Source organism: Somniosus microcephalus, chromosome 1 (assembly GCF_052327205.1).
Source record: "Somniosus microcephalus isolate GS21.2 chromosome 1, FLI_Smic_1.0, whole genome shotgun sequence".
NCBI classification, from domain to species: Eukaryota; Metazoa; Chordata; class Chondrichthyes; order Squaliformes; family Somniosidae; genus Somniosus; species Somniosus microcephalus.
Window position 1 is genome coordinate 407,929,823 of NC_140987.1, and position 14,899 is coordinate 407,944,721.

Consider the following 14,899-nt stretch of genomic DNA (forward strand, 5'->3'; position numbering starts at 1 on the left):
ATGACTATGACTCTATGGCCGCGATTTTGTCATAGGAGGCGGGTTCATGTCGGGTTGGTGGGTTCTGGTCCTGCTGCCGGTTTCAGCCGCACCGTGCGCGTTGCCCGGCCCAATCAGTAGGTTTGGGTCTGCTGCTCGCCTCTGCTGACGTCTTCGATTCAGCGGCATTTGAGGGGCCCATGCAGCCTTGTGGTGTTTCATTCACATTCTGCTGCTTCTCCGTGTTACTGATAGCAAGATAATTGCTTCAAGAACTAAGACTTCTCCAAGATTCGATGATGACTCCCTCCATGCTCTTGTGGAGAGAGTGAGAGGGCACAAGGATGCCCTGTTCCCCTCCAATGGACTTAGGAAGCCTCCTCAGCAAACCAAAGCAGCCTGGCTGCAAATTGCTGAGAATGTTAGTGCCAGGTTTTTGTGTGGTCGCACCTGGGTTCAGTGCAGGAAAAGATTCAATGATCTGCTACGCTCAGCAAAAGTGAGTATAGCATCGCACTTACCTTCAATGTGCTTTCCATCTCTTCTCATCACCAGCTCTCTGCATTGTCAACCTACTCCTGCACATCCCAACTTACCCTTACATCCCTTGCACCCTTAACCATCCCTCTCTCTCGATGTAAAGACTCACTCCACCATTCTACTATGCACCCCTCACACTTGCTATCATTGTTATGCAATGGCAACAACAAACAATGCACAGGGAGGGCCCTTGGTATTGGCATCTCACTCCATCTTTGTCTCCCTCTAAGCATCTATGCTATGGATTCTCTACACTCACTCCAACATTCTCGCTCAACCTCCACATGTGTCCCTCATTGCAGGAAAAGAGAACCCACAATAAGAGGGAGAGGGGGGGGGGGGGGCGGTCAGGAGGAGGGCCAGCTTCCATGGTGCACTTAACCACTGCTGAGGAGGCTGCTATCGACATCGTCGGAGGTGCAGAGGAGCTGGAAGTGGGGGACGGAGAGATGGGCACAGTAGAGCAAGCTGGTGACAGAATAGATTTGCAACCCGCTCATTTAGATTTTATGAGTGACTGATATGGCATCTGATGTTCATACAGGTTGAGTTCTGATCATCTGCACAATGGGATGTGTTTGCTACATTAATATCATGTCTAACTCATGCCTTTACTCCCCCACAGGACCACCGAGAGCCCCCCTCCCCACTGTCCAGGAGGAAGACTCCTCAGAGGAAGTTGCAGCCTCTGAGGGAGCAGCGTCAGCAGAAATGAGCGCACCCAGCACCAGCGCAGAGACCCACCCCTCAGTGGGTCATTCACGACATAGAGTAGTATTGTCACCTGGTGTAACATAGCTCACAAGTGAGCATCAGCAGATGGCGGAGACAGCGACAGCAGTGGAGAGTCCTCATCGGAGGCCGCAGGTCGCACCTAGCTCTGCTCAGCTGCATGTGGACGCTGTGCCTCTGGGGCTATCCAGAAAGCGAGTGGTGCTGGAACTTCAGGAATAAGTGCAGGAGTCTCTGACAGGGATTGCAACCACTGTAACTGCGAGTGTGCAGAGAATGGAGGAGTCCATGTCAAACATGAGTAATGCACGCAATGGCGAATGTAAGTGCTGCCATGGAAAGGATGGCAACCTCCATGGAGGACGTAAATGGAGGATAGATGGGCATCTATTGAGGAGAGGAACCAGAGGTACGTAGACTTAGCCTTACATCCCTTGCACCCTTAACCATCTCTCTCTCTATGTAAAGACTCACTCCACCATGAAGGACTGTCAGTACAGAGATGGGTCCTCATGGCCCCACTGATGTGCAGCAAGGTGCTCTCCAGCTACTTGCTAGCAGTGAAGTGCAGGTGACCCATGAGAGGGATATTGGTGGTTGACAACAAGGAAGTGTGGGCTCCTCTCCAAGTGCTCACACTCCCGTGCCACTGCGGCGCCCTCGATCAGAGCCCCACCTAACTGAGATGGTCGTCTCAGCCCCTGCACAGCCGCAGGAGGAGCAGACTGTTGCAGAGCCCTCCCAGGCTTCCAAGCCCAGAGGACGCCCGCCAAAGGCATCAAAGCAGGTGCAGCACAGAAGTGAGCAAGCTGCCTCTACATCTGCTGAAGCCACAGGGGAAGCACCATGTAGAAGCACGCGTAAGAGAAAGTTAACACACAGTCACAAGGGTAGTCACTTGGGTGTTTTGATCTCATACAAATTTATGTTTCTCATTGTTAGTTAAATTGTATTAAAGAAATGCGATGGCAAAGATTCAAAGAGTTGGCCTATGTGTGCTCAGAAATGGAAATTGCACAGTGAGGGGTCAGGGCGCCTTTCATCTGTAATGATGGTGGTAAGAGTGATAGAAAACCACAGTGTTTTGTACAGATGCTGTATGGTGTGTTAAGAAGGTCGGCCAGACACTCACTTCCATGTGCCAGCCACATGTGTTTGATGCGTAAACTTACGCGAATCTGGCATGGATTAGTGTATCCCTTGCCTCACGGCCAACAATGTGGTTGTGTGCTGGTGGAATTGGCACATCCGCCTCCACAAGGTCTACCTCATCTGCCGCCTCCTCCTCCTCCTCTTCTGATTCTGGAGACTCTGGCTGGTGCGTACTGTAGGGCTCCACCAGATCTGTCGAGGCATCTGAATCACATTTTGAACAAGCCGATGGTTTGCTCTATGATGCTCCTGGTGGAAATGTGGCTCACATTGTACCGCTCCTCAGCTTCGTTTGATGGCCTCCTCATCAGTGTCATTAGCCACATCTTTAGGGGATAGCCCTTGTCTCCAAGTGGCCATCCGGAAAGTTGGGTTGGCAGATTGAAGAGCTGAGGCACCGTAGACTGCCGCAGGATGAACGAGTCATGGTAACTGCCAGGGAACTTGGCGCAAACATGCATAATGTTCTTCCTGTGGTTACACACCAGTTGGACGTTAAGGGAATGGAAGCCCTTGCGGTTGACAAATACAGCTGGGTTGTGATGGAGTGCCCTGATGGCCACGTGTGCAGTCTACGACACCCTGCACCCTTGGGAAGCCTGCCATATTTGCAAAGTGCGTGGTTACACTTGCTTCGTCCATGGAGAAGTGGATGTAATTTTGAAACTTTGCAAAGAGGGCATCGGTAACACCTGCGTGATGCAAGTGTGTGTGGCTGACTGGGAGATGCCGCTGATGTCTGCAGCTGATCCCTAGAAGGACCCTGAAGCAAAGAAGTTGAGTGCGGTGGTGACTTTGACAGTGTCCACCGCTCCTTTGGGCTCCAGGTGTTGGTGCAGCATTGTGCAGATGTCAGCGACCACCTCTTGTGAAAGTCTCAGCCTCTTTTGGCAGTGCTGCTCAGTCATGTTGAGGACGCTTATCCTTGGCCTGTTAACCCTGTGTTGGGGGTATCTCCTGCAGCGAGGTGCAGCCTTGCACTGACGCCCTCTGCCCTGTGCAGGATCAGGTGGGTGAGGAGGAGGTTGGCGCTCCTGTTGTGGCTGCTGCTGTTGTGCCTGGTTCTGCTGCTCTTCCTCCGATTCTGAGGACCAGGATGAGAGAATATAAATGGTTCCCGTTCCGCTGGTGTATATCTCAGTTGAGGAATAAATGTTATAAGCGCTCAGTCAATGTGGGGAGAGGGTTTTCCAAGGAGCTGACAGTGCATACGGATCTCAGCTTAAACACTTACAAGCTCAATAGACCTACAAAATGTGTTCCAAAACCTCAAAACACAAAGTTCTGTCATCTGAAAGTCAGCCATGTTACAGGTCCACTTTTATGCTGCAGGAGCAGTTGTCAAGTATTCAGTTAGTTGCTGAATCCGGCACAATCAGCTGGCGTGTTTGGTGCTCGACGGGCAGCACACTGAAAATGTAGTAAAATGGGAACAGCCTCTTAAAATCAGATTATCTAGGCAGTTAACAAGCTGTTAACTGCCTTAAGTGGCTCTCCCACCGCTTGATGTCGGGTCTGATCGGGACTCGCAGACCTGACACTTTGTAAAGGTGCGTGGAGGCGGGATGGCAGCGGGTTCACAACCTGCCGTCAATCATTTGGATTTTAACTCCAGACCCGCGTTCAAACCCGCCCTCTGAGCGCCGGCAAAATCGCGGCCTATGACTCTCTATGAGTGCAAACATCCCCAGTGGAAAGCCCTGTATTTGGGGATCCAACCTGGCACCACTGGGGACTTGGGGTGGAGACTGTTGCATGGTGTCATGGTTTCAAATAAATTCCTAATCCAGTTTACAAACACTCAAGCCACATGTGTAATTTGCAGCAAAGAAGAATCTGCTTTCCCCATGTGTGCAGAGGGCTGGAGGTTGAAGGCCTTTTGCACTTTTTGAAGGGGCTGTTCTTAAAATTCTGCTTGCACATCACCGCCCCCCCCCCCTCGCCCCCCACAATTTTTATCCTTGGTAACCCGGTGCATGGGGTGGGGAGGGGGGGGGGCAGGCAGCGAGCAGGTCAGAGAACCTCCTGGTCAATCTGCTGCTTGATCTGGCAGAAATCGGTATCCACAGGTCCAGGAAACACAAGATCGATGCGATAGGATGCTCTGACCTTTTGTTCCGGGTGATTCTGGAACGGAATCATGCAATGTCCATGGGTTACCTTTAAGCTTTTTGAGACTGGTGGGCACCGCAATGATACATGGTTTTTTTTTGATGATGGGAATAGCATCGCATTCGCACTGGATGCATGTGTTTTTAGTTTGTTAGAGCCAGTTATTGTTGTGGTGCTCCCCTGGGGAGGCACTTGTTGGGAATTGGCCATTTTTCTGGCATTTCTTCACCGGTCCAGACAAAATAGACCCTGCACCCTGGACACATGCAGATCCTCCACACATTGCAAGTACCCATTGCTGTGAAGAAAATGGAGGGTGTAGCTAAGGCTTGATGTTACTGAAGTCATTATTAAAACCAGAGGGCTGCAGTGTGTCCAGCAGAAAGATGAGATATTATGATTAAAGCTTGTTTTGAGCTCAATTGGAACAGTGTAGGATTCGAACAATGGAGAGGTCAGAGTGGGAATGGGAGGGGAAGCTTAAGTGGTGAGCCACAGTGAGGTCAGAGTCACACTTCCAGACAGAACGAAGATGTTCAGCAAAGCAGGCACCTAATCTGCGTTTGGTCTCCCCATTGTAGAGGAGAGCACACTATGATCAGTGAATAGAGTACACTAGATTGGAGGAAGTACAGGTGAATTGCTGTTTCACTTGTTTGGCGTGTTTGGGGCCGTGGACAGTGGTGCAGGAGAAGATGAAATTGGCAATGGTCTGGGGAATGATGGCTTGGAGTTCAGTAGTGAGGCTGTGGTCCGAGGGAGATAGGAGTCATCAGAAAGTTGGTGTTCAACCTCAGCCATACAACAATACCTCCTTTGTCATCTTAATGATGATCTTAAGGTTGGAGCTGAGAGTTTGAAACTGATCAAAGCGCAGGACATTTAAAGAGATCGGGTGTGTGGGAGTAAAATATTTTTTATAATCATCTAAATGAGAAAAATATTTTGTGGAGAGGAGGGAAGAATAAACAAATAAATAACATGGAAATTATAGCACAGAAACAGGCCATTCAGTCCCCTTTGCCAGTGCTTTTTTTAATTTAAAATTTGAACATTTTACAGTAAATCACATTTACAGAGCTCAAGTCTCAGCTCTTTGTACAAAGTCACAAGCCCTCATGCCTACAAGGCAGGGGTCTTTGCCAGTGCTTATGGTCCACACCAGCCTCCTCCCACTCGATTTACTTCATCTCACCCTATCAACATATCCTTCTATTCCTTTCTTCCTCATGTATTTATCCAGCTTCCTCTTAAATACATCTATGCCATTCGCCACACTGCTGTGTTTAGGCTGTGACAGGTCATTAGAAACTCCAGGTTCGGAACTGCTCCTCAGCAACACCATGAGAGATCTTCCAAAGGATTTTTTTCCTTTAAACCGCCCTGTTTAGGCTCCATAAATGCGTGTTTAGCAATCACTGACCCACAAGGTTGTTCATCGAGTGCATAGTCACACGTGTAACTGGTGCAGACAATTAAAGCTGAAAGAGATGGGCCCACGGTGGGCAAGTTGATAGGCGGTGGCTGAAGACATTGCCCTTTTAAATTTCTCTGAGAGAGGGGCGGGTCAAGACACGAGAAATGATACAAATACTCAACAGCGAGCATGCGTGGAGACTACCAGCGAGTAAAGTTTGTTTCGCGAGTTTGAAGCTGATCAAAGCGTATTTAAAGAGAGCGAGTGTGTGGGAGGAGTAGCTGAGCGAGAGGCTGGCTGGCGCATCAATGGAGAAAGCACAAAAAGAATATCTGTTCAAGGTGTTAGTGATTGGAGACCTGGGCGTTGGAAAAACCAGCATCATCAAGCGGTACGTTCATCAGATCTTCTCCCAACATTATCGAGCCACCATCGGGGTAGACTTCGCCCTGAAAGTGTTACATTGGGAAGAAGACACAGTCGTTCGGCTACAACTTTGGGATATAGCAGGTAAAGGAAGACTAACGATGCAGTTTCTCAATGTCTGAATCTATACACTACAAGCGTTAACTAGTTTGAAGGATATTTCTCCTGAATTGTCATTTAAAAGGTGTTTTGCAGAATTTGATGATGCATCCTTCTCTTAACTTAACTTAATTATTTCAGACTAATCCATAATGTAAAAAAATCATGTCCCTTTGTGAACAGCCTAACTACTTAGATAAGTGGCATTGCTTTAAGACATTGCTTTTAAAGCAATCAAAATTAGCGGTGAGTGAATCCTGTTGGCTCATCCCGCTCGACATTTCCCAGACTCGGGCCATCGCTTCTCCATTTCTGAACGGTGGAGTGATGATGACTTTAGGTTTCTCGAGCTTTTGGTTTATTGCAGCCTCCTCAGTAAACAGTTACTGCAAACTTGCGACTGGCTGTGAAATTTCACGAGTCCTTAACTATTTAGGCATCCGGCTCTATTGGAGGCGGGTGTGGTTCAGTGGGATAGAGCCGTGTACCTGGAATCCAGTTGCGAGCTGCCAATGAACGGGGCTGGATGAGTGGTGCTGTTCTCTGCCTCCTTCACTTCAGGGACGGGGAAGGAGACGCCGACAGGGGCGGACCAGGCCACTCGGCGTTACTGGCTTCACCTGCATTGGACCTGCGGGTGGTGACCGCTGTAATATAAATGCAGGGCTACCTACCCTGGCTCACGGTGTGTAGGTTGAGATAATGTAACCAATCCTGGTACTGGAGTGTGTGTGTGTGGGGGAGTGGGAGTGGGAGGTTAGGTCCAGTCAGTGCAGCTCCAGGGATGGGACTGATGGATCTGCTGAGCGGGCTTTGGCTGGGGAATAGTGACCACATGTCCCGAGGGGAGGGTGCTTGTATGGAGCCCGTTCTGGAGCCGTGTGAACAGAGGACCCGTGACCACTCCGCGGTTTAAAAATCGTTAGCAATGGCATTCACGAGCTTGGCGCAGTCTTAAAACAAGGAAACCCATTCAGTTTAGTTTATACTGTCCTCATTTAAGTGCATCTGTTTCAACTCTTGATACGATACACTGATGCCATAAATATTCCTGGTATTTTAGCATCTTTTGGGGAGGAAAGCTGGGATTCCCGAGAATGTCTTTCACTTTAGCTTTTCGAAATGTGGGGAAACTTCGTCCTTGTTTCTAATTATTGGTTGGGGGGGGGGGGGGGTGTTAATGCTCACAGTAAAAAAGACTTACATTTATATAGCACCTTTCACGACCACCGGACGTCTCAAAGCGTTTTACAGCCAATGACTCACTTTTTGAGAAGTCAGTAAATCCCACAAATGGCAATACGAGAGAGTAAATGGGGTGGTGGGGAAATAAATGTTGGCTAGGACATCAGGAGAACATCCCTGCTCTTCATGTGCCAAGAAAGGAAGATAGAGATCAAAAGCAATGCTGATTTCCCCTCTCCAACCCAAAACGTTATACAACTCTTATTTTCTCAGGCTGGGGTGGTCATCTGGATCTTTAAATTTGTCTGGTTCAACAGCCCAAAGAACTGTGCGTTTACCACTTAACCCTTGGAGTTCTGAAAACTTGCAGGCTTTGACTGCAAAGTTGAACTGACTCCAGTCACACTTTTAGAGGGAAAAAAAAAGTAGTCCTGCACAGTCTCTCCCTGTTCTACTACTACTGTTCTACAGCTTAAAGAAACTGATGTACATAGAGTCATAGTTTTACAGCACCGAAAGAGGCCCATCGTGTCTGCGCCATCCATCAATCCCTGTCCCGTCCAATCCCTGTCCCGTCTAATCCCACTTTCCAGCATTTGGTCCATAGCCTTGTATGCAATGGCATTTCAAGTGCTCATCCAAATGCTTCTTGAATGTTGAGGGTTCCTGCCTCTACCACCCTTTCAGGCAGAGAGTTCCAGATTCCAACCACCCTCTGGGTGAAAAATTCCTCCTCCAATCCCCTCTAAATCTCCTGCCCCTTACCTTGAATCTATGCCCCCTTGTTATTTTCCCCCCTACTAAGGGGAAAAGTTCCTCTTTATCTACCCTATCTATGCCCCTCATCATTTTGTACACCTCAATCAGGTCCCCCCTCAGCCTTCTTTGCTCCAATGAAAACAACCCCAGCCTGTTTAGTCTTTCTTCATAGCTGAGGCACTCCATCCCAGGTAACATCCTGGTGAATCTTCTCTGCACCCTCTCCAAAGCAATCACATCCTTCCTATAGTGAGGCAACCAGAACTGCACACAGTACTCCAGCTGTGGCCTCACCAGCGTTTTGTACAGCTCCATCATAACCTCCCTGCTCTTATATTCTATGCCTCGGCTAATGAAGGCAAGTATCCCATATGCCTTTTTAACCACCTTATCTACCTGTTCTGCCTTCAGGGATCTATACATGCACACCAAGGTCCCTCTGACCCTCTGTACTTCCTAGGGTCCTACCACTCATTGTGTACTCCCTTGCCTTATTTGTCTGTCCAAAATGCATCACCTTGCACTTTTCAGGGTTAAATTCCATTTGCCACTTTTCCACCCATCTGACCAACTCGTTTATATCTTCCTGAGGCTTTCCTCCTCACAATTTACCAGCCCACCAATTTTCGTGTCATCTGCGAACTTACTGATCATACCTTTTTTACATTCTCATACAAATCATTTATGTAGACAGCAAGGGACCCAGCACCAATCCCTGAGGTACCCCACTAGACACAGGCTTCCAGTCACAAAAGCAACCTTCGACCATCACCCTCTGCCTCCTGCCACTCAGCCAGTTTAGGATCCAACGCGCCAAGGCACCCTGGATCCCATGGGCTCTTACCTTCTTGACCAGTCTCCTATGCGGGACTTTGTCAAAAGCTTTACTGAAGTCCATGTAAACCACATCCACAGCATTTCCCTCATCCACCCCCCTAGTCACCCCCTCGCAAAATTCAATCAGATTTGTCAGACATGATTTACCCTTGACAAAGCTATGCTGACTATCCCCGATTAATCCTTGCCTCTCCAAGTGGAGACTAATTTTGTCCCTCAGAATTTTTCCCAATAATTTCCCTACCACAGATGTTGGGCTCACTGGCCTGTAATTCCCTGGTTTATCCCTGCTACCCTTCTTGAATAATGGTACTACGTTAGCTGTTCTCCAGTCCTCTGGTACCTCCCCCTGTGGCCAGAGGGGTTCTGAAAATTTGTGTCAGAGCCCCTGCAATCTCCTCCCTTGCCTCACACAACAGCCTGGGATACATCTCGTCCAGGCCTGGGGATTTATCCACTTTTTGGCCTGCTAAAACCGCTAGTACCTCCTCCCCCTCGATGCTAATATGTTCAAGTATGTCACCGTCCCCTTGCCTGATTTCTATGTCTACATCATCTTTCTCCATAGTGAACACAGATGCAAAAAATTCATTTAAAACCCCGCCTACATCATCTGGCTCTACACACAGATTGCCACTTTGGTCCCTAATGGGCCCTACCTTTTCCCTGGTTATCCTCTTGCCCTTAATATACTTATAAAACATCTTAGGATTTTCCTTTTATTTTGCTCGCCAGTGTTATTTCATGGCCCCTCCTCGCCTTCCTAATTTCTTTAAGTATGCCCCTGCACTTTACAGTAGAAGGTTGTTTAATTATGACGTTACTGGCCCAAATAAGCAAGTGGTATTTAAGGCCTCCAGAACCAATGCCAAAAATATTCCCTTCATCTCAAATGATGCATGTCTGAATGAGCAGACAGTGCTAAAGACTGGAGGCTGACATCAAGCTGTACAGGCCAAGACAGGCCTGTGGAATTACTGGCACAACCACAGCTAGTTAAAAATGGCTTCTAAAATATAACATTCCATCAAGTAGTCTTCTCTAATACTCAGAAACCCAGATTAAAACCTAGGCCTTTCATCTCACCTAGTGGATCACATGGCTTTGGGTGAGCTAGTGTAAATATTGTGATGCACAAGGTATTGCAATTGTGTGGACAGGCTGGATGGACCAGAGGGTGTGGTTTAAACAAGTGCTGCAAGTTGGGTGAGTCGGAGTCTTAACTGTTTGCTGAAATCAAACTTTTTTGTTTGTTTCACATTTACTGTTTAAAATCTAAATTTCCCAGCTTTAAGCAGGGATATACAAGGCCTACAATTCAGAGCAGCTGAAGGCAGTTAATTGGGGAAACTAGATTAAACTGGTTCTCCTGTAGCAGAACCCAGCAAGCTCCTTTGTTTTGGGCCTAATAAAAACAGGCTTTGAAGTGCAATTTTGCACTGAGTGGTTTGAACAGTGCTGAGAGTTGGGTGAGTCAAGTGAGGAGTGGCAGGAGGAGCTCCCTTGCTTTGCCTTTTTCCTAACTTTTCACCCTGTAGAAATTGGTTCTTGTACACCAAGGAAAGAGTCAGCGGGAGTAGTCCAACAACAACTGAAACCACTAAAGTGATGTCACAACCAGGGAAGGAGCTGATTGGTAAGAAGGACCTGGTGAGCATTTCTACAGTCCAGTCGTTAGTCAAAGTAAGGGCTCCAGTTTAGAGTAAGTAGTGTTTAAAGGGAAGTAAGGTCTCTAGTGTATTTAATCTTTTTAATTTAAAGGGAGTAAATTAAGGGTAGGGCAGCTCAACTGTGTGGCGTGCTCCTCCTGTGCTATGTGGGAAGTCAGGGACACTAGGTGTCCAGGGTGAACACGTGCAGGAAGTGTCTCCGGCTGCAGCTACTCGCAATCCGCGTTTCGGAGCTGCGGCTGGAGTCACTGGAGCATCCGCGAAGCTGAGATCTTCGTGGCTAGCATGTTTAACGAGGTGGTCACACTGCAGGTAAAGAGTGCCCAGGCAGATAGGAAATGGGTGACCGCCAGACAGTGTAAAAGAACTAGGAAGGTAGTGCAGGAGTCCCTTGGGTCCATCTCCCTCCAACAGATTTTCTGTTTTGGATACTGATTGGGGAGATGGTTTCTCAGGGGAATGCAGCAAGAGCCAAGTCCATGGCACTACGAGTGGTTCAGCTGCACAGGAGGGGAGGAAAAAAGTGGGAGAGCAATAGTAATGGGGGATTCTATCATAAGTGGAACAGATAGATGTTTGTGGCTGCAGATGTGACTCCAGGATGGCATGTTGCCTCCCTGGTGCCAGGATAAAGGATGTCGCTGCAGGGCATTGAAGGGGAGGGCGAACAATCAGGTTGTGGTTCACATTGGTACCAACGACATGGGTAGAAAGAGGGACAAGATCCTGCAACAAGAATTTAGGTAGCAGATTCAAAAGCAGGACCTCAAAAGGTTGTAATCTCTAGGACAGGACTGGCAGCTCTATTCCAGGGTATAGAATCTTCAGGTGAGACATAGGGGGGTGTAAAAGAGGAGGGGGTGTTGCAATATTAATCAAGGAGTCAATTACTGCTGTAAGGAGGGATGATATCTTAGCAGGTTCCTCTAATGAGACCATATGGGTAGAACTTAAACAAAAATGGGGTAAGCACTTTGCTGGGAGTGTACTGTAGGCCCCCAAACAGTCAGGGGGAGATGGAGGAACAGATATGTAGACAAATCTCAGAAGTGTAGAAATAATAGATTGGGGATTTCAACTTCCCCAATATTAACTAGGATAGTCAGTGTGAAGGGCTTAGAGGGTGCGGAATTCTTAAAGTGCATCCAGGAGAGCTTTTTGAGTCGGCATGTAGAAAGTCCTACGAGAAGGGATGTTACTGGAGCTAATTCTAGGGAATGTAGCCTTGCAAGTGGTAGAAGTGTAAGTAGGAAAGCATTTTGGTGACTGCCCATAATTTGGTGAGATTTAAGGTAGTCATGGAAAAGGACAAAGGTGGACTGGAAATAAAAGTTCTAAATTGGGGGATGGCTGATTTTTAATGTGATAAGGCAAGATCTGGCCAAAGTGGACTGGGATCAGCTACTTGTAGGAAAATCCACATCAGAGCAGCGGGAGTCTTTCAGAAAGGAAATAGAGTAAAACGCCAACATGTTCCCATAAAGGTCAAGGGTGGGACCAACAAACCCAAGTGTTGAGTATTTTAAACCAGCACTTGACACAAGGGTTTTAGATCGATAGTCAAGTTGTCTTTATTACACCAGTGGGGAGACAGTCTGCTCTGTCTTTAGCCAGACTTCTCCAAATTGTTACAGCAAACATGTCATTCTTATCCATTAAAATAAGCCTGTCTGGCTCATGCTAAATTTATTCCTGCAACCTGATTGGCTCTTGGCCTGCATGCACCTTCATGGATTGGTTACAAATCTTAATGTAAACATGTGTAAGCTGCCTCTTCAATCAATCACTCAAACTGCTGAAAGGTATCTTTTAATTACCAAGGTAATAAAGCTGTTCAAGGCAGTTGACATGCTGGACATCCTGACTCCACTTAATTGCATTCTTTTCTCAAGGTCAGCTATCTTGACTGCATCTTTATAGATATGGCCTTTCATGTTGGCACCTGTCTTTCTTGCACCATTCAGTGAAACTGCCAGTGATGTCATTTTAACTCTTTCCCTAACTGCACCAGGGAACCCTGGATGTCAAGGGATATACAAGAATGGATTTGGGGGGGGGGGGGGGGGGGGAAAGAGAGGGAGGACTAAAAACCATGGAAGCCCTAGAGGAGTATAGAAAGTGCAGGGGGATACTTTTTTATTTAAAAAAAAAAAAAAAAAGTGCAGGGGCCATGAAAGAACACTGGCAGGCAAAATAAAGGGAAATCCCATGGTGTTATAAGTATATTAAGAGCAAGCGGATAACCAGGGAAAGAGTAGGGCCCATTAGGGACCAATTGGCAATCTGTGTAGAGCCGCAAGATGTAGGTGAGGTTTCAAATGGATATTTTGCATCTGTGTTCACCATGGAGAAGGACAATGTAGGCATAGAAATCGGGCAGGGGGATTGTGATATACTTGACCAAATTAGCATTGAGAGGGAGGAGGTTTTAGCAGGCTTAAAAGTGGATAAATCCCCAGGCCCAGATCAGATGTATCCCAGGCTGCTGTGTGAGGCAAGGGAGGAGATTGCAGGGGCACTGACACAAATTTTCAGAACCTCTGGCCACAGGGGAGGTACCAGAGGACTGTAGAACAGCTAATGTAGTACCATTGTTCAAGAAAGGTAGTAGTGATAAACCAGGGAATTACAGGCCAGTGAGCCTAACATCAGTGGTAGGGAAATTATTGGAAAAAATTCTGAGGGACAGAATTAGTCTCCACTTGGAGAGGCAGGGCTTAATCAGGGAGTCAGCATAGCTTTGTCAGGGGAGATCATGTCTGACCAATTTGATTGAATTTTTTGAGGGGGTGACTAGGTGTGTGGATGAGGGTAGTGCAGTTGATGTAGTCTACATGGACTTCAGTAAGGCTTTTGACAGTCCCACATGGGTGACTGGTCAAGAAGATAAGAGCCAATGGGATCCAGTGCAATTTGGCACATTGGATCCAAAATTGGCTTAGTGGCGAGAGGCAGAGGGTGATGGTCGAAGGTTGTTTTGTGACTAGAAGCCTGTGTCCAGTGGTGTACTGCAGGGATTGGTGCTGGGTCCTTTGCTGTTTGTAGTGTACATTAATGATTTTGATATGAATGTAGGAGGTATGATCACTAAGTTTGCAGATATGAAAATTGGTGGAGTGGTAAATAGCAAGGAGGGAAGCCTCTGGCTACAAGACACTATAGATGGGTTGGTTAGATGTTACAGAACAGTGGCAAATGGAATTTAACCCTGAAAAGTGAGTATGCATTTTGGGAGGACTAAAGGAAAGTGAATACACACTGCATGGTAGGACCCTAGGAAGGACAGAGGATCAGAGGGACATTGGCGTGCATGTACATAGATCCCTGAAGGCAGCAGGACAGTTAGATAAGCTGGTTTAAAAAGGCATATGGGTTACTTGCCTTCATTAGCTGAGGCATGAATATAAGAGCAGGGAGGTTATGATGGAGCTGTACAAAATGTTAGTTAGGCCACAGCTGGCATACTGTGCAGTCCTGGTTGCCACACTGAGGGATGTGATTGCATTGGAGAGGGTGCAGAGGAGATTCACCAGGATGTTACCTGGGCTGGAGTGCTTCAGCTATGAAGAGACTGGACAGGCTGGGGTTGTTTTCCTTAGAGCAGAGAAGGCTGAGGGGGGACCTGATTGAGGTGTACAAAATTGAGGGGCATAGATAGGGTAGGTATAAAGGAACTTTTCCCCTTAGTAGAGGGGTCAATAACCAGGGGGCATAGTTTCAAGGTAAGGGGCAGGAGGTTTAGAGGGGATTTGAGGAAAAACTTTATCACCCAGTGGGTGGTTGGAATCTGGAACTCACTGCCTGAAAGGGTGGTAGAAGCAGGAACCCTCAACATTCACAAAGCATTTAGATAAGCATTTGAAACACCATAGCATACAAGGCTATGGACCAAGTGCTAGAAAATGGAATTAGAATAGACAGGGCTTGATGGCTGGTGCAGACACAATGGGCCAAAGGGCCTCTGCTGTGTAACTCTGACTTTAGGGTATTT

General features: G+C 47.4%; 1 protein-coding gene across 1 annotated transcript in view; it reads left to right on the forward strand.

The window, feature by feature from the left end:
• Positions 1 to 6,110: 6,110 nt before the first annotated feature.
• The window catches only part of LOC147125168 (ras-related protein Rab-38-like), a 55,302-nt gene continuing 46,513 nt past the window's right edge, over positions 6,111 to 14,899 (forward strand). The window contains exon 1 of the mRNA XM_085998553.1: positions 6,111 to 6,442. Coding sequence (XP_085854679.1) covers positions 6,241 to 6,442 — 202 coding nt within the window. The 5' untranslated portion in view covers positions 6,111 to 6,240. The remainder of the gene's footprint in view (positions 6,443 to 14,899) is intronic.